General features: G+C 30.8%; 1 protein-coding gene across 1 annotated transcript; it reads left to right on the top strand.

The window, feature by feature from the left end:
- The first annotated feature begins 8,639 nt into the window (after positions 1 to 8,639).
- Positions 8,640 to 25,600, top strand: LOC121120427 (beta-1,4-galactosyltransferase galt-1). Its single transcript, XM_040715293.2, has 2 exons — positions 8,640 to 9,003; positions 23,607 to 25,600. Exon 2 carries the CDS (start codon positions 23,684 to 23,686, stop codon positions 25,409 to 25,411), a length of 1,728 nt encoding a protein of 575 aa, XP_040571227.1. The 5' UTR covers positions 8,640 to 9,003; positions 23,607 to 23,683; the 3' UTR covers positions 25,412 to 25,600.
- The last annotated feature ends 363 nt before the right edge of the window (positions 25,601 to 25,963 follow it).

The raw sequence follows: 25,963 nt of genomic DNA, 5'->3' as shown, positions 1-25,963 counted from the left end.
GCAAGGCAGTCCACAAACGCATGAAGTGTGTTATTATATATTTTTACACAGTCGTTGCAGGGCCTAGTATATTCAATACAATCTGTGGAGATTTGTAACTGCACAGATTGTAAACTTTTTATCATCCTTTATTCCCCTTAGACAAGACCCCATTTTTCTTTTCTAACCCATATGGAGGCCCACGTGTCTATTATTATTTTTTTCTTATTATACTAGTTGTATTATTACTTATTTTGTATCTAGATCGAAAATATCACATAGTTAGATTTTGTTGATTTCATCCACTGAAATTTCGGGGTATGATCATTTCTCAAGAGAAAATAATCCTTTAAATGTAATATAAACATATTTTGATTAAAAAATTCCAAAGGAACATCAATTTTAACCAAGAATAACAAAAATCTCCTCTATTTATATTTTAAGGCGAAATATCCTTGACCCAAATGACTCAAAGGGAAAAATTCACAAGGAAAAATGTTACAATGCAAAATGGTTTGAGGCAAAATTATCAAGAGCCATTTGAACATCCAATAGTTCACTATTCTTCTTTATATTAAAGAAAAAAGGATTTTCATTGTTATAAAAATTGATTTTTTAGACAACCAAAATGACCGGCATCAACGTCACAAAAAAAACCTGTATAGATAACGTATTCGTCATCCAAATACATTTTTTGTATAAAAAAATAGATTCAAATAAAATGTATTTCAATTATTTAATAAAAGAAGCCTTATTTTATGCACAATATTGTCCCCATGTGTACATTCAAATCACTTAAGACTCCTAAAAGCACTTTATATTCAAAAACTTTGTACAATGTACATTTATTTGTATGTACATGGTATAAATATACACAATGTGAGTATCATGTACTTTATACAAATTGTATTATTATGTTTATTAGTAAAACAGGCTACATATATTTTGCTTTGTAGTTCGTTTTTAGTAGTCTCAGTCAGTTTGTAAATAATATCAGTTTTAAAAGCAAATTAGAGAAATATTAATGTAAATATAGCCAGGGCCATTGGCGTGCAAATGTATTTGCACGTAGGGGGGAAGGGCATCGGGCTTTAATGATAATTTTGATAGAAAAAACTTTTTATAGCTAAAAACTTTGGAAAGAGATTAAATTTGAAAGAATAGCCTTCTTTATTTTTTTAAATGGTAAATTTAAATATTTATTTTTTGTTATTTCTAACTTTAATATTTTTTTAGCTGTGAAAATAAATAAATTCTGGAAATTTAAAGAGCCAATAGCCCCTTGGTCTCTTTGGTTCCACCACCATTGGCCAAGGTTGCTATTAAATAAGAAAAATGTTACAAATGACCAAGTTTTTTTGGTTTTTTTTTAAAGAAAATAAAAAAATGAAAAATTTACAATAATTAAAAATGTTGAGAGATAGAAATAAATAAGGTATAGATAAATCAGGTGGTTGTTCTTTCATTAACCCCCTTAATGTATAATTATGGGGTTAAAGTACTAATTTCTCCCATATTTCATTTCATGCCTTTTTTTTTCTTTTTATAAAAATATGTTGTTTTTTTCTACCGACTTTTTTAGATAAGGCTAACTATTTTTATGGCCTTTGAAATAGTAGTTCCATATTTCATTTAACAATAGTATTTGTTTTAGAAATCAATAAAAATTTAGTTCCAAGTTACTCATGACGTCATTCCTTGATAACAATTTCAAAAATCCACAGCTATTCAAAAAAGAATATATTTTTTGGAAATAAATTTTAAAAAACCAGAAGCTATTTACAAAACATTAAATCATTTGGGGAAAAAATTGAATTAAAATTCCATTATAAGATTTTCTGAAAGACAATAAAAAAAATTAAAAATCTATAGCTTTTCACAGAATTTCATATATAAATTTTTTTGAAAAACTATTAACTCTTCATGTAGAAAACAAAATTTATGATTTTTTTTTTTTTTTTTTTTTGGGGGAGAAGGGGCTACAACCCACTCCCTGCATATGCTCCTACCATGATTGCATGTGTTCATGAATATCGCAGAGTAATACAAAAGATTTATGTGGGAGTTTACGTAGTGTTGTGTCGGTACATATTTAGGAACACGTTCCATTCTAACCAAGACTAGTTCACTTCCTTTCAGAAGGAAAAATCGATCCCTTGTGACGTCATTAAGGGTGTTTTACCTTTTTTAGTAATTCCGTTATATAATCAAATAAATTATATAACAATGTAGTATAATATATGTTCGTATTATAAGACATCATAATGAGTGCTGGAATATTTTTTGCAAGATATGCGCAATGCTCTTTGTACATATCTCATATATTTAATTTGACTTAATAAACCATTGACAATATTCAAACGACTAACGGTTTTAAGGACTGGTCCCAAGCCCCGACAGTCTTCAGGGCACATTATTAGGTAAAGGGACGTCCACAAGATTATATTTGGGAGGGAGCGGTCTAGATTATGGAGTTTTTTATAAAACAAAAAATCGAAAAATTAAAATTTTTTGGAAAACAAATTGAAGTCTTTTTTTTTGGAAAAAAAAAATTTTAAATACATTTTTTTGAAATAAAAATTCAAATATAATATTTAAAAAATTAAAATTCTTTAGCTATTCACAAAAAATAATTTTTTTTGAGAAAAATGGGAAATATTTTTTTTTTCTTTGAATTTCAAAATTCACATTTGTTCACAAAAAAATAAATTTTTTTAGGAAAACAATTACCAATTTCATATTTTCAATTTTTCATTTAAATGCAAAAAAAATTCTTAATTTTGGCGGGAGCTACAGCCCCTCCGGCCTATCCCCTGCGGAAGTGTCTGAGTTATAAGTATAAGTCCTTGTTGGACTCAAATTTGAATTAAGGATCAACATCAGAGTATTTTATTTCAACGTTTTTTTTTAAATAAGGTGTGGGATTCGTATTTATTCCTAACTCTCCTTAAAAAAAAACATTATCTGTCTTACCATTACATTTCTCTGATTCTTTATTTTCCCACATACCTAGAATACTTATAATTTACAATTCTATAAAAGGGCCTGTTAACATGTAGTAACAATTTAGAAGTGTTGTTTGATAATTATAGAAATTAGGAGGAGTTATCGATCATTTTTGAATCTTCAAAGTCATTGTTAGTTTAGGCAAAGTTTATTTTGGTTTTTACCCAAAATCAAATTAAACCTTTTTTTTAGCAATTTTTGTAAAACGGATATGAAGCAAGACTGTAGAAAAATATCATTTAGAATTAATTAACTTAAAATGCAGCAAATTATATTTTTACTTTATGTAGTTCGTAATTAAATAATAATGTTATTTGAAAAATTAATTGTGCAACAATAATATAATTATTACATTTCTTTCTTTTTTTCCATTATAATATGATAAATTGCTTCTAAATATATATTACAAAATATGGTCAGAGATCTTATTATTACAAATACGGTATGTAGGAAATTAACGCTAAAAACTATTTGGAATACAAATCAAGAAAAAGAAAAATACCCAATTTATGTTTTACACGTTACATGTGCTGAAATCAATTATCCCATATTTTACAAAATATTAGATGTACCCGAATCCCTGAAAACATTTTTTTTTAAATATATGGTTCGTTTCGTTTCCCAAAAGGTAGAAATCCCATTTTATTGGAATACAAAATATTTAAGCTATAAAGTACGGATTCCCCCATTCGATTCCGGTTTAGTAATGTTCACAGGACGTAGGTATCTTAACAAAAAATCATAATTTAATTATAGCTGAAAAATGGAATGAAGCCAAAATTACCTTACCTGGTTGGACATACAGGGTCTTGCAGATACATTGGGAATTAATTTAACTACTTACATCAATAAAGGTTGCAAGTAGAAAAAAAAGTATAATCATTCTATTTATTCTTTATTTTATTGACAATAATGTTATTTAATGTAATATAGGCCTTCAAGGCCTTGATACTGTTGTGGCTGATAGCACAAACCTTTCTCTCTAACTTCTTCTAGATGTAGTAGTCCAAGTGGTTCATATTAGGGGAGTTGAGGGGCTAGGTTTTGTGTTTCCAAAAAGGGATTTTATTGTTTTTAGGAAGGTCCTGAGTCTTCTTGACCGTATGTGCAGGAGCAAAGTCTTGTTGGAACACGAACTTGGTTCCATTTGCCTCCTTTATCATGCAGGGAATGACAATAGTCTTCAAAAACTCACAGTATCTACCTGCCCCGATAAAGTCCTTCGAGTTAGAGAAGAACGGGGGCATCACTGATCCATTGCTCTCTAGGACGCGCAAGGTCATAGTGTATGCCAGAAACTTGGTTTTCAAGACGTGAGGAACGGCGGGCTTCTCACGGAGCAGCCACTTAACATTTTTCTGTTGTACGTCAGGTTCACGGTCCAGTTTTTCCTTCATTATAGCAAGAGGAACGTTCAGCACATCAGCAAGCTCGACAATTTATGACCATCTTCGCTTCTCCATCGTTCATTATTGTCTGATTACATTCAAAACGGACTCAATCAAAAGATAATAACAAAACCTCTCAAATGGTACATAAAAAAGATATATACATCTCTTTATTGATGTGGATACTGTTAAAGTCCATTCCTGAGAGCCCCTCCGGACCAGTGGTTCTTATCCCATGGTTGATCAAATTCCAGGGGTTCGGTGAGACAGTCTTGGGGTTTCGGCAAGCCCCTGCATCCACTGAAGCGTCTGTCGACCGGAGCAAACTGCTTTCAGTAGAGCGTTTCGTAATAGCGTTGCATTACTCAGAAAAGGGAATAACAACATGAAAAAAACAAGTATGAGATTCAAAAAAATTTCTACTCCGTTTTAGATTACAAATATTTAGTTGAAAAGTAAAAAAAATGTGTTACACAAAATACAGCTCATTCGTGTTATTTGTGAGGTTACAATCAACTTGTCCATCATTGGCTGCCTGTGATCAAGCCACATTGGTGCGTTCAGTAGTCAATTTGTGGCTATTGTGAGTGTTCGTCATTTGTTATTTTCTTTCAATCCCTTATTACTAACAATGTCGAGCAAAAAAGAAAGTTGTCTGACGAAACTGTATAATATGGATTCACGGGTATAAAGGAACGTGATGAGAATCAGCATCCTGAATGCATGATTTGCACTGCAATGTTGAGCAACTTTAGTCTAATACCGGAAAACTGAAGGAACAATTCCTAAAGCTGCATGGAGGTGGGAAATACAAGAACAATCACTGTCTGAATTAAAAGTAAAGAGAGGTAGATTCGATGAAAAGGCTGCTCTGCCTGTACTCAGGTTTGTACCAATCAAAAACCCATCGCACGAAATTTACTACCTAATTGCAAAGCAGGGCTAATTATACACTATTCGTGAAGCACTTGTAAAACCAGCTGTGTTGAAGATGGCAAATATTATGCTGGGAAAAGAAGCTGAAAATAAGTTACAAAGAATTCCTTTTTCAAATTACACTATCATACCAGAACAGACGACATGAGTAATGTCATCTTGGCTATAGCAAATACAGATTTGATTTCAAGCCTTGGAAAATTCAGCCTCCAACTCAATAAGGCCATTGATATTTCCAATCTAGGTTGTGATGTGAAAAAACTTCTGGATGTCTTCTTCACGGACAACAATCTTTCATGCAATATGATTTCTGCAGTTTGTTTGGACGTAGTTCTAGTCATGCTGATACGACACTTTGGTTTTTGGAGCGCTGGTGAAATCCTATAAACCACAAATCATTGTTACGCACAGTGTTCTATGCAGGCATGAGCTGGCTACAAAAACCTTGCCTCCAAAACTGGCATAAGTATTAAAAACTTTTGTTGAGTTTGTGAACTTTGTGCGAAATAGTGTTATGCTGCATCTTCAAAGAACTGTGCAAGGACATGGGCTCGGAATTCGAAATATTTCTGCACCATTCTAACGTTTGGTGGTTATCCAAGGGAAAGGTGCTGAAGGGTTTTATTGGCATACATTTGGAATTAGTACTCTTTTTGTGAGAGTACAGAAATTGACACAAGGATTCTTCGAAAATTCTGAATTCATTCTCTCACTTTGACGTACATGGCAGATATTTTTGATGCTCTCAATCATCTCAATTGACAGATGGAGTGCGGTGGAGTTAATAACATTGAAGCAGAAGAAAACTCGGAGGCATTTAAAAAAAATACATTTCTGGAAACGATGAATGGAGAATGATAATTTAGAAAACTTTCTTATTGGACGACTGTGTTATTCAGATCGAAGACGTGGTTAGAATTTGAAACATTTCTGTACCTAGACAGCTAAAGCAAGCAATTGCCATGCCCTTAAAAGAGCTTACATATCTCTTGAAGGATACTTTCACATCACCGGCTCATATCCAGCTCGGTTGGGACAAATTTTTTCGTTTAGTATTGTAGCAGCAGATGTTAACGATGAATATTTCTTGCAAAGAAAGTCCTGGAGATACTCATACCGTTTCTACCAAAATATCCATGTGATAAATCCTTTGCACATGAAGCCACACATTTGTGAACTTGTGTCTGAAAGCAAATAGCTTTTTTTGTGTGTGTGAAATTCATGTGTTTTTTAGTTGTTGTTTTTTTACAAAGAGGTTTTTTTTTTTTTTTGCAACTGATGAATAACCTGCAATCGTCATATTATTCATGAGTATTTGTTAGTTTAGTCTATTGGAACACTAGAGGGAACCATCGAATTTGAAACATCGTCATAACAAATATAACAACGCAAATTTATTAATACTAAATAATTTAACTTGAAATTATTACTATTGCCATTCAGTATAGCATGATAAAATTTGGCCACTGAATCAATAAAAAGACTATAGTTTACCTCATATTTATTTAAACATTTCTCAGATCAATCAGAGAGACTCGGAAGTAGAAAAATATCAAACATATCGGGGACAAGAATTTGAAGACAGAATATTAACGACGAAATAATGTAACTCGCGAATTTTATTAATTTGCTGGACAGCTATGTAGCTGGCATCTTTAATAATATATATTATATTTTAACTATAAATCTTTCGAAACTTTGTGAAAATTGAATAATTTTATAGTATTATAATCAATGATAAGCCATGTATTAAATAATAAAAAAATCCCTGAATAACTAGTTTGATAAATAAATCATCGGCTAGAACTACTTAATCCGATAGTAAAAATGTTTGTGTCGCCAACTTCGTTTTTAACATAACCACATGATGACCGCTTAAAAAAAGAGCAGTATTCATTCATTAATCTAAGTCTATGTGTATTAAGTAAGTAATAATATAATTTGTATTCTCTCCATTTTTCTGATTGCGTCATCGAAATTTCTAAGATTTTTCTACATTGCAAATATAGGATATTTTGCCTGATGTATCGGTTATCTGATTTCAATCCAATATATCCATCCATATCGACTACATAGTAGGGATGATCATATCCTAGGAAATTTTCTTTGTGTGGGATCCCGTGAAATATCGAGATCTTGTTTGTAAATAAATTTTTGGTTTAGCTAGAGCTTGTATATTTGTGAAATAAACAACCCAGGCGATGGCTTAAAGTCAACATATGTGTATGCATATAATTATAATAATTAAATTAAACTTATGTTATGAAATAATTCAATGCAGGATTTCCCGTAGTCAAGGTCGACACCATCTACATCATCCTTTTCTTCATCTTCCACTTCTCTATGGTTTTTAGCTATAACATTTGGAGACACATAGCCCAAAGGTTGTTTCAGTAAAGAGAAATACTTTTTTTCAAGTTCGAGGCGTTATAACTCACCATAACTTCGGTCACAATGTGAAAATTGTGGGATTCTCTGGCAGACCTAACTATAGCTTTTTCTATTCAGTGTTTTGGCGTCAAGGATATGGGCAGTGTCCAAATAGCTTTTGTGTCAACTGTTCCAGATATCGCTGGTTTAAAACTAGAGGGAGTACTCAGCATTGCTTAGAATTATTTGTTCAATTATTACTCAAAAACGTTCAATGCCTTTATTATCCATATTCATCGTGTATTTAATTTGAACATGTTCACTTTGTTTATATTCATGAATAATTATGGTCAATTATAAATTTGAGAATGCATTTAAATTTATAATTATTTAACTGAAGACTTGTTTTTAAATAATATTTTTTTGTACTACCTTCTTTTTTTAAGATATATGAACCATTGTTATTATCAACTCTTGAGCACCCAATATATCACTAATCATGATAAACACACTAATACAAATAAAATCCTTCATACTATATTTTAAGAAAAATCATTCTAACTTTCTATTGTGTTGACGGTCCACATAGATGTGTAAAGGTTACATATACTGCCTTAAGTATGTTGTAAAAGCATCATTTCCTCCTTTTTTGTGTTTTTAGAAACGTACAACAATGAAAAAGTAAGAAGGGAGAAAGAAAAGTTAAATTATAAAAATATAAATTAGATTTTTGTCAAATAATGTTGACGTTTTCTGTGCTATTCTTCAAGAGAGGCTCTAAAGAAAATTGGGGCGCATTTTTTTTTTAGTATTGTTATTATTATTATAATAAATGAAAGGGGGGAGAAGAAACAACTCGTGAGTGAGTCGTGAGTGAGTAACAAAATGCTCTCTTGGTACCCTTAACATAAAGAGAAAGCCTTTCGTACACACACTCCTTCGTCCTTCTGTTGAATTTTCATTCCATTCTACATTCAGTTTGGGTTAAAACACTAACAGTAGTAGAACAACACAGGAGCGCGAGAGAGCGGAGAGAAGAGAGGGACACAGAGAGAAGAAAAATATTACAACTGTGTAGTAGACAAAGGGACTCTCCCCTTTCTTTATAATATTCTATATCTTTTTATGAATCTATATGTACATATATACAAATTCAACGTTATAAAAAGCCCTCAGAATTATTTTCTTCAATCAGCAAACAACAAATTATTTCTACTTCTCTGCATAGATTGTCAACAGGAACTACTCTACTACTTACTCTACGATTAGATAGAGAATAAAGAAGAAGAGAAAGAAATAAAGACGTACATAGAAGCGAAAGAAGGTAAGAAAGGGTTCGGGACACGTTGTACTTCATTACGGTCGTGATATGGAATATCCATTGTCCCTTTAATTAATAAAAAGGGTGAATATAAAACAGCAAGGATGTAACATAGAAAAGAACTGGATGCTTTGATCATTTCACAAGTTGTCAAATAATTTATTAATTTTTTTGAAATGTATTTAAGAAAAGGAAAGGTTTCAGACGTTATTTTATAAACGTCATGCAGCGTACTTCATGTCCACGTTATATTCTGCATGAATTCAATTCCCTTTGATTCAAAAGAATCAATCATTACAGGAAGTCCCCACATAACACGGTTTCCAATACCCTGGATTTCATATAAAGCAGTGTTTGGCAATATTCTGACTCATCGTATAGTGCAGTATATTCCCCTGATATCGCGTTTTTTATATTAAGATACTAAATTATAAAAAAAAAGAATTTTATATTATAGTAAACAAGAATTTTGTAGTTTTTGATGCTATGCCTATATATTCATATAATGGAATTGAATAATTTTTCATGTAGGAAAGTGTTTTGTAAATATTTGATTTTATACCTAGACAATTTTTTTTTGGTTATTATATAAACTTGCAACAAAAAATGTTGCTGAATAAATATTGGTTTGGTAACTATTATTTAAATTTTACAGCATTAAAATAACCAAATTAAAATCAAGTAAATATCCAATTAATACTAAATTTTCAGATATTTTATAAATTTCTTGTACATTATTTTAAATAATTTATTTTTTAATTAAAGGTTTTTATTGTACTAACTATACTAAAAGAAGGTGTAAAAATGGTAAAAAGGGGACTTTGAAATTTTTTTTACCTATTTTACAAGTATTACAAGATGAGCAAAATGAAATGTAAAAAAGGAAAAAATATTATTGAACAAAATTTTAATGTAAACTAGGTTTTAGAATCTGCTGTAGTATCACAAATACCCCGTTGTGTAGTCGTGTACGTTACCTTATATTTGTAAAATTTTATTTATGTATGTATGGCAAGCTGTAATAAATATTTAACTAACTAACTAAGCAAGGACCCTTATATGCCCAATAAAGTTATACTTCGACAAATGAGTTTTTATGAGGCATTTGAATTAACTTTATGAAATGGTTATGATTTAGAGACAGGCCACAACAGCCGCTTCATTGCTTAGACTTACAAGGTTATATTTTTTTTACTACCCCTTGACGAATTAACCTCTTCTCCCTGGAACACTCCTGTTTTTACAGCCTATTTGGAGCATCTGGAGAGTTTTTTCTTTTTAGTATTCCATTATTAATCATTGGGAAGGGAGTTTGTTATGTTCATAAAGATTAACAGTATACAATCATATCTTGGAATACAAGTGCCCCGACATTTGAGTTTTCTGATCAGAAATGTGCATGGACTTTGCAAGTTTTTATTGAGATAAGAGCTTGTTGAGAGTTGGTGATGGGGCACGAAAGCCGTTTCAAGCTTCATTGCTTTGAATTCTGAGTTTTTGATTAACAAACTCAGCCCAAGAAAAATTAAATTCGTATTTCAAGGTATGTCTGTGTACTCCTTCGTTTTAACTTAAGAAACTCCTCATATTCTTATTAATTAATTACATAATAAGTCAAAAATAAAATTACTTTTTCCAAAAATATTATCTATTACATATTTACTTCTAATAGTAGTACATGACACGCTCTGATATCGAATCTACAATTGGTTTTTTTGTATCAAATATGGTTTTTGAGAATTTTCGTTATAAATTTTGGGAGCATTTTTACCCCTAACCTATATATACAAATAAGTTTGCAGTTAACTTTTGAATAAGACAAATATCAGTAATCGAAATAAAATTTAATTTATCTTTTGCACAACTTATTTTCGATATACTTATGTTTTATCCGTATTCGTCCAATCGATAGAAAATGTCATTTAAAGGTAAAAAAATACCTGATTTTAAGGTCCATATTTGAAGAAAAAAATAACACACCCCAGGGGTTTCTATTATTTTTATGCCAATTTTTTAGCATTTCATTTACTTACATGATATCAATAGTTTATGGGGTCCGGTTACCACTTTGTCAAATTTATTGATAAATATAATTATTGCACTATTACAAAATGTATTTTAAGAAAGTTAAATGAGAATTTCATGTTAATAGGAGCAACCTATTATTTGATTTTTGGGGATTAAATGTATTGCTGACATATAGAGTAGAACCTTCTACATTTAAAATAGCATTAGTACAGTGAAAATATTGAAATTATAATTAAATTCATATATGCTTATTTTATAAGACATTTTTAAAACAATTTACACAAAAAAGAGATGTGAGAAGTTAGCATCCTTACTTATATACAAATAATTAAATGTTTGATTGGATTTTTTATCCCATCTCCTTCACTGAAAATATAAGGAAAACAAAGCTCCTGAATGATTATAGGTAATTAATAGATCATTAGTTAGGAGTCCCTTGGGGTTATAATGTTTAGGAAAGGAGTTGTATGTACCAAAAGGTTATGTATGATATCCTTTATCTATCTCTAAAATCAGCGTTTGAATATATAAATGTAAAAGTACATACACTAGTATACACTATTGTATACTCTAAAACAGGGGTAGGCAACCTTTGAGACATAGAGTGCCAACTTCAACATTTCATATGCATGAGTATCAACAATAATGGGGGAAAAAACACACACACAATCTACGGAAATATGTTCTAATTTACGCTTGCCAGTCAGTATGCCTCTGCGTGCCAGCAGTGGCACACGTACCATGGGTTGCCGACCCCTGCTCTAGAATCAAGGATGGATTCTGGAATTAGAGTCGATTTCAGTGTAATCTTGTAAAAAAGTTGTATTGCAATTTTTCATTTTCTCGGAACCCCTAAGATTTAAACATTTAAAGATACATTGTAAAGCATCATAAATTAACCTTGCTGAAACAAATTTTAGTTCATTCTTATTCGACAACATTTAATATTGCGCCAACTCTTTTTATTCCATAATCAACAATAGGTCTGTATTAACAATTTGTGTTAATAAAGATAATCCATTCCATTAAGATATTTACAAGAATTAAGGCCAAAATACAATGATTGATATCTTATTGGTTATTTTCTGTATTCTTGAGTAGTCTAACGATCTCACTTTTTCATTATAGACACTGAGAAATCTTGATGAATAACCCATACATATTTCTCTTCACGTTATGATTCCGCTGGCATAACGTTCCTCCTCTTTCCCTCCCCACTCCATGCCCATGTCTTTTTTCTAGTTTAGGAATTATCTTTATGGAGCTTATGATCTACAATATTCCTATAAATTTTTTGATATTGAGCAAAGACTTTCTATACAAGGACGTTCCCAGAAGTATCAGACCCAACAAAGAAAAAACAAGCATAATGTTAAAAAAATCTGCTTGTTGCTATGATACTTCTTTACGACACGGTTTTTGCTCGAGTTTGAGGAAACCGGGCACCCATCTTGCACACACTTCTCTCTTGTACAAATATTCAGATAAAATACAATGTAACGCACTTTTTGAAAAGCCTACAATGTTTCAGGTGACGATATACAGTACTGCTTTGTGGATTTTCATCAGAATTTCTAGAGGCATTGCCTCATTTGACCGACCTCTGTGAAGCTCATCTTGTTAGCTCATACGACTTCTTTGAAACTCAGCCAAAATTTTAGTTTTATCAACGAAGGATCAGACTCACTCAGCTTTTATGTTGGTTGGGCTGAAGCCTTTCAAATAAAAGTATTATGTCTTATAAAAATGAACAACTTTCTCTATTTTCCCAAATTCCCTAATAAATTTCTCTGTAGATGGCTCCCAAACAATTACTAAACAGCATGACGCCTTTAGACCTGAAACATATGCTTTACAGATGATGTCCTTTCTAATGCAGTGATCGTTTTAAACAAATACCGTCATCTTTTAGTCAGGCTGGGTAATTCTGGGTGTGCCCTCGTATATTTCGTTCATTTAAAATTATAAGATCAGTGATTCTCAAACTTTTTAAATTGTGCTCCCCCCCCGGCCACCTACTCACGGATCCATTTATCATATAGGATGAGTCCGTGTGGAACATTTAGAACATCACTCGGTAGAGATAATTCCATGGATATTTCAAAATCTATATTATAGAACATATTCAATCACTTATTGCAGCTGTAATTAATTATTTAATATGAGCAGGGGGTTCTCCCAAACATAAAACAGGTAAATTTTTCAATAAACAAAAAATCGACAAATATAAATAGTTAATTTTCTGTATGAAAATTACGATATTAGTAGTATTACTGATTTCTACAATACCTAATAGACAAAAAAAAGTAGCTGGACATCTAATAAATTTAGCAGATAAGAACTCCCCAAATATTAACTATGATTTATTGTGTAATATTACAACTTGGTTCAATTTCCGGGGGGAACCTTACTCAACAATATTTCCTATAGTCAAAAATTAATATAATTGACTTTCATATACTTACAAAATGTAGTCCACATATTGTATATATTTTACCAAGAGCGTCGTATTTAAGAGAGAATATTAATTTTTCTATCTTGCTACTGTAGTATTATTCGGGATCGTTGTAATATATATTAAGAAAGCCACTCCGTACAGGCTTTTCTTTCCTATCCTTCATAATAAAGTAAAATTTATCTGTTTTTCTTTATGAGTGTACCTCTAGATAAAGTCATTATTGATTTAAGAAATAAGAATGAGGGTGTATTAATGAGATCTCATAGACGTTTTGCCCGTATCATGGAGCATGTATACAGAATACATTTTATAGAATGTTCCCTATTGTATATCATATACAGGGTCGACGGAAAGTCCTGTTAAATTAAGTTTATATAATATAATTATGTGTAAGGTTGCGAGATATTATGTTTAAAATCTAGTCGGGTCGAAACTAGATCAAAATAAACAGTTTTGTAACCACAATGGAGGCCAAGAGAGAAAATATAATCAAGAAGTACCTGAAGGGCAAATCTCGATGTAACTATGTCTTTCATATTAATGAAATCTTGCAGGCGTTTGTATGTAGTATCGATCGTGTATAAAGGGTAGACTGTATATATTCGATGTAAATCATAATTATCTAAATATTTTTAAATTAAGGTGTAGGAGACGGGGACAACTGCCCGTCTTATTTTTGGCATTTTTTGTTTGTATGTATAAATTTTTGTTATAATGTTTGAGAAGTAACTTTATTCTAATTTATAACAAGGTAGCCATATCAAATGTATATAGAGAGTGCTTTATACAGGTTTGATCATATCTAGTGGTACACTTAATTTAAATTTTAATAAATCGGAAGTTTAGTCGTCAATTGTCGTCAAACTCGATGCCAGATAGGTTTTGTGACTCAATATTCTTTATTTAAAGTATCAACTCAATTAAGCACAAAACAAAAAGAGAGCAAGTCCAAAGGAGTAGAACAGGAGTAAAATTTGAAACTTCTCTCACGCGACATGTCTCCCATGGTCCTATCCAAGGAGCTCAGATCAGCTAATGTCTTCAGAATAAAAAATACAGCCAGAAAGATGGTCTTGGGCGATGTGACTAGCAAAGGCGAAGTTTGCAACTCAATGAATATGCTTAAATCGAACTTCCTGATAAAAAGGTGGTATTTTTGCCAGATAAACTTTTGGGAGTAACTTTGTTTACTCTCAAGATGGAACTCCTTGTCATCGAGCTACTAAGACCCAGGCCTTCCCCAGAGACAACTTTCTGGATGTTTGGGACCTCAACTTGTGACCGGAGTACTTCCAAGATGCGAAACCCATTAGACTACTCTATCATGGAGCGTCTGGAGGAGAAGGTGTGTGCTATTCCTCACAGGAGTGTCCAATATACCAATTGAATTTGTTCAGTATAACCTCAAAAATGAAAATTACTTATTCACAAAACTCCTGTGGCACATTTATAGATGTATTATTCTACCACAGTTATATTATTCCCAAAAATGTTAGAAATGCATAATTTTAATTTATCAAAATGAAATTGCAGTATCAATGATTTGATGTTAATTAAATTGGCTGATGTTTTAATAAAATCAAACAATATAATATATAAAAATTGTAACTTAGTACAAAATATATGCATGATATATAAGTTTTTTTAATATTTAACGAGTTTTTATTATTCATTTTGTCATAAGAGCTCCTTGGAATCTCGATATGATGTTGGTCTGCACTGTATATGTGTACTTTTTGTTATTCAATTTAGAAAAAACGTAATAAATGAAAAAATGGCCCTGTACATATATTTCTATATATGTATAAATGTATATAAACCTTATCCCAAGAGTTTAATATATATAAATTTAGGTTTTTTTGTTGTTTTATTTGATAAATTTGTTATTTAATATTTATGTAAGACTAGAAGGAATACAATTTATATTCATTTATTGATTAATTCGTCAACAGGTTTTTCACATTAATTTTAATATATCAACAACAGTCTCTATGTCTATTAAATATTATAGATTTTATTAGGACAAAAAAAAGATGAAAACATTTCTTGGAAAATATGGGTAAAAAAAAATTAAATTCGGGTTGCCCATACAGCAAAGCAAACAAATTGACTGTTGAAACGTTTTTACAAGGAAAATTAATAACATAACATTCAAATACAATCTTGAAGAGAAATGAAGAAAAACTGAAAATCTCTTTTTTTACTTTATACGTTGAACCCAATGTGTACACATATTTGCCCCAATTATAAGTTTTGTATTCAAATTTGTTGGAAGAATTAAAAAAATTAACAACTTTAGGTATAGTTTAGAACCTTCATTTGATTTGAGAGACCTAATTATATACGGTCCCCGAACGTCCCTTCAAATAAAATCCATCAATTTATCATTATTTTATGTGAAGATTAATTTAAGCTAATTTAAGTGCAATTGGCCACACATCTAAATGATTAGTAATAATAATAATTTGTTGATATGAATTGGCGAAAAAAATATAATTTAGAGTCATTTTTGAGAAAAATCATTCTGCTTTGTTTTTATGTAAACAATTTGTATTTTTTAAACTGAAATATTTCGATAGTATCTTCAACATATAAACTTTAAAAAGTTTTGATTTATTTTAAAAGGATTGAATGTAATTGCATTTACTGAGGAGAAAAAAACCTCCATTCCAATGCACCATTTTGCATTAAATTGCACTGTGGATGCTTTCTTTTATATTAAATAATTCATTTAACTTTAATTTGTGATCAATCAATAGCCTCCCTTCAACTGTGTAATAAAAAACTGTTATTTTTATAACTCAAAGTGAAGCGAAGCTAACAAGTATCTGTATTTGTTTTTAAATATACTAATTAGTTTATGTTAAAATAGTTATATTGTCCATGATTTAATAAAAATATTCAATCTGTATTTTATCAAAATGAACATAGTTTCTCACAAAACTATATTTCAAGTAGATAAATAATTAATGTAAATAAGAAAAGAGCTTAACTTGTTGGTGTAAGTTTCATTTTTTGGCATATTGGTAGGTTTGTAGAAGGGATTATGAGATGTAATTTATGATTTTCAGGAATAATTCAAAATAGTATGCAACTTTTGGCACCAATTTCCTATCATAATTAACTGTACTTAAAATGTTTTATCTATTATATGGTGGCAATTTGTTGAACCATAGAATAGGCAAGTTGGCACAGAAATGACTATCTATAAATATTATTATTTATCGGTAAATTGCAACTTCATTTAATTTAACCAAAAATAAATATTTCAACAAATATGTACGTGGGTTATTCCTGTGAAAATTTACAATCGATTTTATTTTACGAATCAGATAGGAACAAATTATGATTTGTCAAATTACACTTGAATTGGTTTAATATTATAAGATTTACTTAATTTCATAAGCAGTACACATCTAAAAAACATTTAATTTGAAGTATTCTTCTGTAATTTTATACATACCAGGTTGTCCAAAAGTTTAATATCTCAAATAATTTTAATAATCTTCGGTATATAATAGAGAAGGTTTGTGTGTGTCCTTTATGTGTGCCTACACCGTTGTACCTAAGAGGCTGAAATTTAGCGATTTTTGGGTATAAAGGAGGCTTATGGTAAGCCCAAAACATAAACACCCTTTACATAGAGCTCAAGGAGACTAAATAGGAGGTCGAATTATAATTCAAAAAGTGATTGGCGTTTCAAAAAAAACAAAAAAACTTTCCGAACTTTACTCGTTACTCGCTTGAATACTCGTTACTTCCATGAACACTCGATCCTCACCCTAACCCTTTTACTAATTACTGAAACTTGTCATTTAAAAATTTGTGTAGTTATCCAGAGGACTTTGTATTTGAAATTGAATATATTAAATATGTAAATATTAAAGGATCTTATAACAACTATTATTTTCATAATTTATGTCTCCTAAATTAATCTAAAATTTAGTTTAACTTATTTGAATCTTTGCCACTGCCATAACAGTTTATTTATTCAATTAATCAATATTTTATTATAGTCTAGTTATAACTTGTAACAAATATATTTTTAGTGACACTGATGCTTATTAATATGAGTGTATATTAATGATAATATATTAAAAGTAAAAGTTTTTTAGACGGCTAAGTAATTCCAAGCAATGTCGATTGCTCCCGCTAGTCTTAAAAAAATAAACAAAGATTATTTTTGAAACAAACTGGGATTATGAGTACACATTGAAAAAAAGTCAACACATTTCTACCTGTAAGAAAACATAAATTGTAAATTTTGCAAAAAAAGGATTACTTCCTTTCTTTGCAGTCTAGGAAGATTTACGTAATAATGGGATAAAGAAAAAATCCCGTGTTTTGACGAGTTCCGAGTTTTACTCTGCTTTTTATGCACACGAGCCGAGGTTTTTGTGGTTTTTTTTTTATTTACTTCATAAAAGTCGAATATCAATTTATGAGTTTTAATAGCGGCACATCACTATTAAATACTACTTTTCTATAGCTCTGAAATAAAGGTAGTCAGACTTTACTCGAGTCATCTTAAATAATAATAAGAATAGAAGAAGTAGGCAAGAATAAAAGAGAGCTCCAATAGATCCTATGTTCATACACTACAAGACCCGTAGGGAGCAATAACGGCTTCCAGGCAGAATTTGCTGCATATACTTTTGATGTAGGCCTCGGACATTGCAACACACTCCTCATTGAAGTTTCCTTTAAGGCCTCAAAATTTAGATGTCGGATTCTGCAGCCCTATGCCTTTATTTGCCAACCGATACTAAAGTCCAAAGAGTTAAAATCTGGTGATTAAGGAGACCCAGAGTTCACTAAAAAAACTGAAACTGAACTAATGGTTCACTTTTTCACAATCTCTGCTGTCAGGTGTGGTACTTTTTAGGCTCGTAAATATACACCACCAACTAATATGATGTGCCTGGACACGAGGGATACTAATACATTGAAGTTCATGCCTATCTCCTTCATGCTATTTAAAGACTTTGACTGTAGATTTAGTGGTTAATTTTCTTGGATTACCACTACTGTGGGCTTTTGCAAGATCCTCAGTCTTATACAGGCGCGCCTTGATACGGAAGACGGTTACTTTCCCTACATATATGGCCACAATAACTCCTTTTGGGAGACATTCCGGCAGCAATCAAGGTTGCAGTGCGTCATCTCTGTAGTTCTTGCAACATGATCATAAACTCTAATGTTTTGAATTTAACGTAAACAAAAAGAGAAGACTCTGGCCAATCTGAGAAAGGCGGGGAGTGGAAATTAAATTGTTGTAGTCTAGTATTGTAGCTGAGATATTGTTTTTATCTTGTTCTGATAATTTCTTAATCAAAATCATAGAATGTTATTTTTGAGATATTTAAAATCAAAAAATATGGTCGTAGTAAACTATTTCTTTTATATAAAAGAGTAAAAAAACAACTGTTTGATATATTTTGTTGAACAACTCAATTGCTATTATATGAGTTCTCATTTGCATCATGGAATTATTTACGTGCTACAATCTAAAACACCTGGGTCTCTAAGGCAATTTCGATCAAATTCATAATGAAACCGAACTCAGAATTTAAAGCTAAATTGAGTTACAGTCTCATATTTCATTATTAAGTAGCCAATAGTAAGTGATGAGATATTCCAAATTTTCTTCAAATCCGAGGAAAAAACAAACTTTAAAATATCTATGAAATTTTATACAAATATAAAAAATAAGTAATATAAACAAGTTGATAATTTTTACATTTCTCTTTGGAGGTTTTTTTGGCTTTGTATTTTGCTTCTTTTGTTTAACGAGAGTGAGCCAACTTGCTCCCCGGCTACTCTTTGACTTATAAGATTAATAGCACACGGAAATTCAAGACAGTCAAAGATCAGGATTTGGGTACTTAATACTCCCAAGGAACCATAGTTAGAGTAAGACTAATAGGTAGTTATTTCACAGTTTTAGAAACCTTCTAGAAATTAAAGAACGCCGATTAACTCCACATATCTAATTTAAACATTTTGAAGAACTTTTACTACTAAGAATATATCCCTTTTTGCTCGCTTTTACTCAGTCCATGTTTGGTAATTGATAGATTTTTCACTTTGATAGTCTTTAATAATAAAATAATCCCTTACATAATTGCAAAAAAAATAAAATAAAAGTATTTCCAGTATATTTGCAAATTATATTTTGTCAAAAATTATGTCAAGTAGGAAATAAGTGCAATGTTTTTTTGGTTTTTTTAAATCTATAGCATTTGTAAATTAGATCCAGAGGTTATTCCACTTAGATAAAGACTTACTTTGTATTTTGTTGGTAGTTATTAATTTTTCTTCTCATTTTCCCTCTATCTGTTGAGAACATTAATCGTTAGCAAACCTTCATTTTATGTCGTATTTTTTTTATAAGGGAGGGATACCCCTCCCTTATAAAAAAAATTTATAAATTTACCTTAACTATGGATGACTTCAAGGAACGGAAATTGTTTTGTGTATTGGGCCCAAAACATAAGATCTTGGGAACAAAGAAGTGGCTCAAGAAGAAGCACAATAAGGTAATGGAGTGGCCCAACCTGTCTCCATACTTCAATGTCATATATAATCTCTATGCGTGTGCAAAATTATAAAATGGGCAAGAAGTAAATACATATTTCCTCCCCTGTATGTATTTGATCGATTACGTGACTCACACCCTTTAACGAAAATTTATAATTTTGAAACATTTTGTTAGGGTGATGATATGTTAATAATGATAAGTGTATTTATTATTTTTCTATACATAATTAGATATAAGAACTTTGTCTATGGCTTCAAATATATATTTTTAATATACATTCTCCGTTTAATTCCACAACTACGAGATAAAGAACAATACAATTAAGTCTATTTTTAACATACATTCTCCGTTTAATTCCATTACTACGATGAAGAACAATACAATTAAGTCTGTTTTTAATATTTTAGATACTTTCTTTTTCATTTAAAACGATTAAAAAACGCAATATACCAATTGATTTATCTTCTTTTTTTTTTTTTTTTTTTTTTTTTTGAAGTACAGGTCTGTGATTAAATGAAGGTAATAACGTGATATTTTTATACATATGGTGGAATTATAAGACTGCAGAGTCAGTTTATGGAAAAACACCCTTTTTCTTTTTTTTAATATAACGGGCTGAGTTTTAGTTTCACATCCACTCTGCTAAAGTTTTATTTTTAGATCCAGATCCAGTTATCAGACTATAGATATTAAGCAAACTTTCAAAAATCCCTTCACTAAAACATTTATATAAACTTTGTTTTATGAATAAAGATTATTATATTATTCAAGCATTTTTTTTTGTTTTTAAATCTGTAGGACATAGTATGTGTAGTCTTTGTATTATATATATATTGGAATTGATGTAGTTTTGCTCGAGTCTATTTTTATTTTTGGCATATACTGAACATAAATTAAATTATAGATTTCATTAGTTTGGATGTTTAATTAACTGGGGTTAACATACGATGTATATTAAGTTAATATTAAGTCTTTTTCACTGACGTTGACAGTCTTTATAATTAACCAAAAGCAACACAATGTCAGAGACTGAATTATAACAGTAAAAAGAAATCTGAAAAGGGATGTACATAAAATATAAATTGAAATAACTGTTGCCATCCTACTGATTATAAAGGAATGTTATTATTTATTCTTTCTGATTTGCTGTTCTGGTAATTGTTCAACTTAGAATGAATAAGAAAACAAAGATGATATCCTTATTGACAAAATTATTTTCTTAGAGATGTAGTATATAATAAGTTACAGTTATATAAAAATAAAATAAACCAAAAAATGGCATAATAACTCTCACAATTTGAAAAATATTTTGAAGGGGAGTAAATAACTGTAATGCCATTTAAATTAAATCAGCTGCAAGCAGTCGTAAAAAAATATACACCTTCCCACTCCGTATCTAACAAGGATATAGGGAGGCATAACTCAAATGACAATTCTTAAGTATATTTTGTATCGAACAAGGACTTATACTGATAACTTCAAAACATATCCTCTTAAATTTTTCCCATTCTGCAACCAAGTCAGTGTTACTCTCTGTTTTTCATGGCAAACTTACTAGTGAATGCTTTATACTTAGGTCGTCTCTCTTCCAGAGTTAAACAATAGTGATAGGAGATTTTGAAAATATATAACACTCATCAGATTGCCATCTTCAGAAAAAAAAATTGAACACGTTAAGGTCAATAATAGATCAATATTTGGAATCAAACTTACATGATATAATGGTCGAACCGATTGAGACGAAATATAAAGACTTATCAAGAATTCATATCCAGCCCCCCAATCAAACCGAAGACGAGATAAATTATTCAGACTTCCTTAAATTGTTAGAAACATGAAATAATTATGTAAAATTAAAACATAGGATGGTGAAAACTCGGGAAGAGGAAATATCAATATTGTAGCTATGTTACTCACCTGAATTCCTCATAAAAGTTTGACATATTGTACAGATTCCTGCAAACACAAATAATACTCTAAATGAAGTAATAGAAGACATTACTGAGTACTTAAAAGAAAAAAGACATAAAGCAGAGAAAGATTATTTAGAAGAAAAAATAGGTGTACGGAATATTCGATGAATTTTACTTTTGCTTGAAAATTTGAGTAGAAGAGGCAGAAATTTTCAAAAAAAAAGCCAGACAATTGGGCAGCTGCTTTAATAATTTGCGGAATCAACGACAATTAAGTTCGATAAAAGTTGTTTGAGAAGACTCAACAATGGAATTTGAAAGATACTCTCAATTTTTTAGAACAGCAAAGAATAATAAAAAAAATCTAAATGATTTAGTATCATAGGATGTCAATGCAAATACAAATTCATGCGAAGTCAAAGCCGTGGGAGGTTGCGGAACAAGAGCCAAGAAAGATTGTATAGACAGTGTGGTTTCCCATTTCCTCATAAGAATGGGAAACTTTATCCTATAAAAAACTTTGAATGCACAAGATTTGGTAAGAGAGGCTATTATTGAAGAGTGTACAGGTATATAAAAGAAAACTTTTTATTGATCATCCACTCTATTCAAAAAAATTGAATTGAATAAACTACCCATCGATAATTTAAATGTCTATGGAAATTACTTCATAAACATGATTGATGCTTGTGACAGTGATACTATGGTATCCGTCGCTGGATCAAGAGTAGTAAAGGATATAAATATCGGACGTCGAAGATCAACGCTTGAAACTAAAATCACCAGGTTTAATGTGTCTAAATTAGACACATAAGATGTTATGGATTTGAAATTGAGACTATTAAACTTGATTCTTAAAGAGATAGTTTACGTGGTAAAGAATATCCCTTCAAACGAGTTATTCATCTCAAAAAACGTTTGCATCAATTTGGGATTTTTACACACAGATTTCCCGGGTCCCTTAAAGAAAAATGGATTTATCAATCTTTGGTAACTGTACAAAGAATGAAAAAATGATGAATTTTCTCGATAAATGTAGGTCTAGAAATCATAGATGGATTATTAGAATATATAAATACACTGCCCGAGTGTAGATACTCACCTAATCAAATAGTGCATGGTTAATATCTTAGATCAGAGGTCTTTAAACATAAAAGAACAATTAAAAAACCCATAAACGATATTAAAAAGACCATGGAAGATGTATATATTAATTTACAATGTTATGGGACAAATTTGGAAAAATAATTTCACGAAAATCCAGTACATATAAAATTTATAACGAAAATGGAAAGATATATTGGAGAAACAGAGTCACAGCCAAAGTGAAAATACCCAAGAGCCGACTCCCAATATACCTAATAGAATTTTTTTTTTATATCAACTCTATTAAAAGAAAATCGATAGAATATAACTTTAACTTAAATTATATATTTATTTAATTACGCTTGAAGGAATAGAAGTATATTATTAATATATATGTAGCTTCCGTTTAAATAATTATATATTATATTTTGTCAGTGAATTAGAGAACGTCAAACCCATCACTACAATATTGATGTATGAATATGAGCCTCTAACAATTCAGATAATTAATTAATTAGTTAACTATTATTCTTACAATTTAAAAAAAAATGCTTCTTAATTATCTTATTTTATTTTACAGGAGCAGCTTACTTCTCTCTTACTGAGCCTCGGAATCGTTGGGGAAAAGAAAAAAGAAGAAATGAAACTACTGAAAGAATGAATCTCTCTCGACGTAGCCTCCGTTTATCTCGCAACGGAGTACGAAAATTTTCTCCGTCATACCCGAAGAGACAAAAACTTAGTTTCGTTATTGTCATAACCTTTTTTTTAATATTTGGTCTTATTATTGTAGCAGAGGTTCTGTTCCCGGAAGAGGATGAAACATCTGGGCAGAGTAGTGAAGATATTTTCTTCAATAACTATGACCTAATGAGATTAAAGCCTCTCCATCGAGTGAGTGATCAAGAAGGAAGATCAAACTTAAAAAAACAAAAAGAAGCTATAGAAATGGTCATTAAGAACTTGTCCTCTCAACTCCGTCAAACAATACCAATTTCGAAAAAGACACAAAGAGTTGTGTTAAATCATAAAAATCTATATAGCTTAGATGAGGTAGCAAATCCATTGGATTTTACACTGAGGAAGACACTTGGTCATGACGCTGTTTGGCAGCCCGTCAATGGAACTTCACACAAATTTTATGTCTATTCAGCATACTTTGATAATCGAGGGAAAACCCCCGTTATCCGTATCCTTGCAGTTACAAAAACCAAGACAAGCGATTTTGTTTATTGTAAAATGTACTATAAAGATGGAGGGAAAAAGCCATGGAGCATTACCAGAGCCTCCATTAATGTCATAAGGGAAAATTGGAATCTAAAATACTCGGCATCCTTTGTTATTTGTAATTTAGGCCCCGGATCCAAAATTCCTGAATCTGTAAGTGTATTATCTATTCGGAGTAAGGATCCAAAATCATCCAACTTTTACTCAATATCCAACCAGTTGCCCATAAATGAACATAAATATGGTACAGGATCCGTCCTTGTGAATTCGTCTGATATTGGAGTTTGTGTGAAGCCCCTCCACTTTCATTACTCTAAAACGCTTGAATTAGTTGAATTTATTGAATTAAATCGTATTCTAGGAGTAACTAAATTCACATTCTACAATGATACTATTTCTTCCGAAGTAAGCTGTGTTCTAAACCATTACAAAAGTGAGGGAAGTGTCAATGTTTATCCATGGAAGCTAAGAATGCAATCCCAAAAAGAAATTCGTACTGAGGGTCTTTTTGCAGCCCTAAATGACTGTCTCTATCGGAATATGAATTATTTCAAGTATTTGATGCTAATCGATGTAGATGAATTTGTTATTCCAAGAATGAATGACACAATTCCGGAAATGATTGAGTATTTGGAAAAACACAAATCTCATTTTGGTTATCGAAAGACCCTCATCAATAAACGAGCCTCTGCGTATAGTTTTCAAAATTCCTTCTTTTATTTACAATTTGCAGATGAACCCGAATCAGATTCAAATCTTCGAGTACTTCGAAAAACTCGACGAAAAGTCAAATTCAATCCCCAAAAGCAGAGATCAAAGTATATTTGTATTCCTCGAGATATCAAAGAGGCTGGGAATCATTTTATTTGGGAATTTGTGTCTTCAAATGGAAAGAGTTTAAATGTTCCCACAGAATTGGGATTCCTTCATCATTATCGCGTGTGTGAATTTGGAGGAGATGACTGTATCAATACCCCTTCCGTCGTCGACAAAACCGTCTATAAATATAAAGACTTACTCATTAAAAATGTGGAAAAGGTTTTTGAATCATTACACAGTAAATGTCCTTCGGCAGTTGATAATTTAATTCAAGACCAAAAGGCACAGACCATGAAATCTAAAAAGAAACCGTATCAAAATATAACGCTTAAAAGATAACTTTTTATTCAGAAGAATTACTCATCGCCAGAATTGACTTGATCCACCACAAATTATTATATAATCTTGTCAAAGAAATAATACTTTTTTATATAGTTTTAATTTTTGTTAATCTCCTACTTATGATAATAAATTGAATAGTGTGTTCTATGAAAAAAAAAGAAAAAATTAAAAAAGAAACTAAAAGTACACAGTATTTTGCATTGTTATTTCTACTAATAATTAAGCATGGATTACTAAAACTAGTGAAAGAAAAAAAGCACGATAGCAATCTAGGATCGACTGTATGCATTCGTATTAGTTACTACTGTAGTTGTAGAAATTAATGACTCTTCGGTATGTTAAATAAAAGAAAACCAAGAATTCTGATCACTCTGACAATTTCAAGTATACTTGGGAGGAGAACAGCTTAGTTGTCATGTTGTTTTATTTTATTGGTTACAATCAACCATGAGAAGTGAGCTCGACTTAGAGATAATATATTCATAGACTGGTGATACTGAGGAAAAGCAAGGGAAATTCTTTGACGTCGCAACAGCAGACAAAAGGAAA

This window comes from Lepeophtheirus salmonis, chromosome 6, assembly GCF_016086655.4.
Source record: "Lepeophtheirus salmonis chromosome 6, UVic_Lsal_1.4, whole genome shotgun sequence".
Classification (NCBI taxonomy): domain Eukaryota; kingdom Metazoa; phylum Arthropoda; class Copepoda; order Siphonostomatoida; family Caligidae; genus Lepeophtheirus; species Lepeophtheirus salmonis.
This window is presented reverse-complemented; position numbering and strand designations above follow the sequence as displayed.

Excerpts from the sequence above, each read along its gene's own strand:
- LOC121120427 (XM_040715293.2), top strand. The coding sequence starts at position 23,684 with ATGAATCTCTCTCGACGTAGCCTCCGTTTATCTCGCAACGGAGTACGA.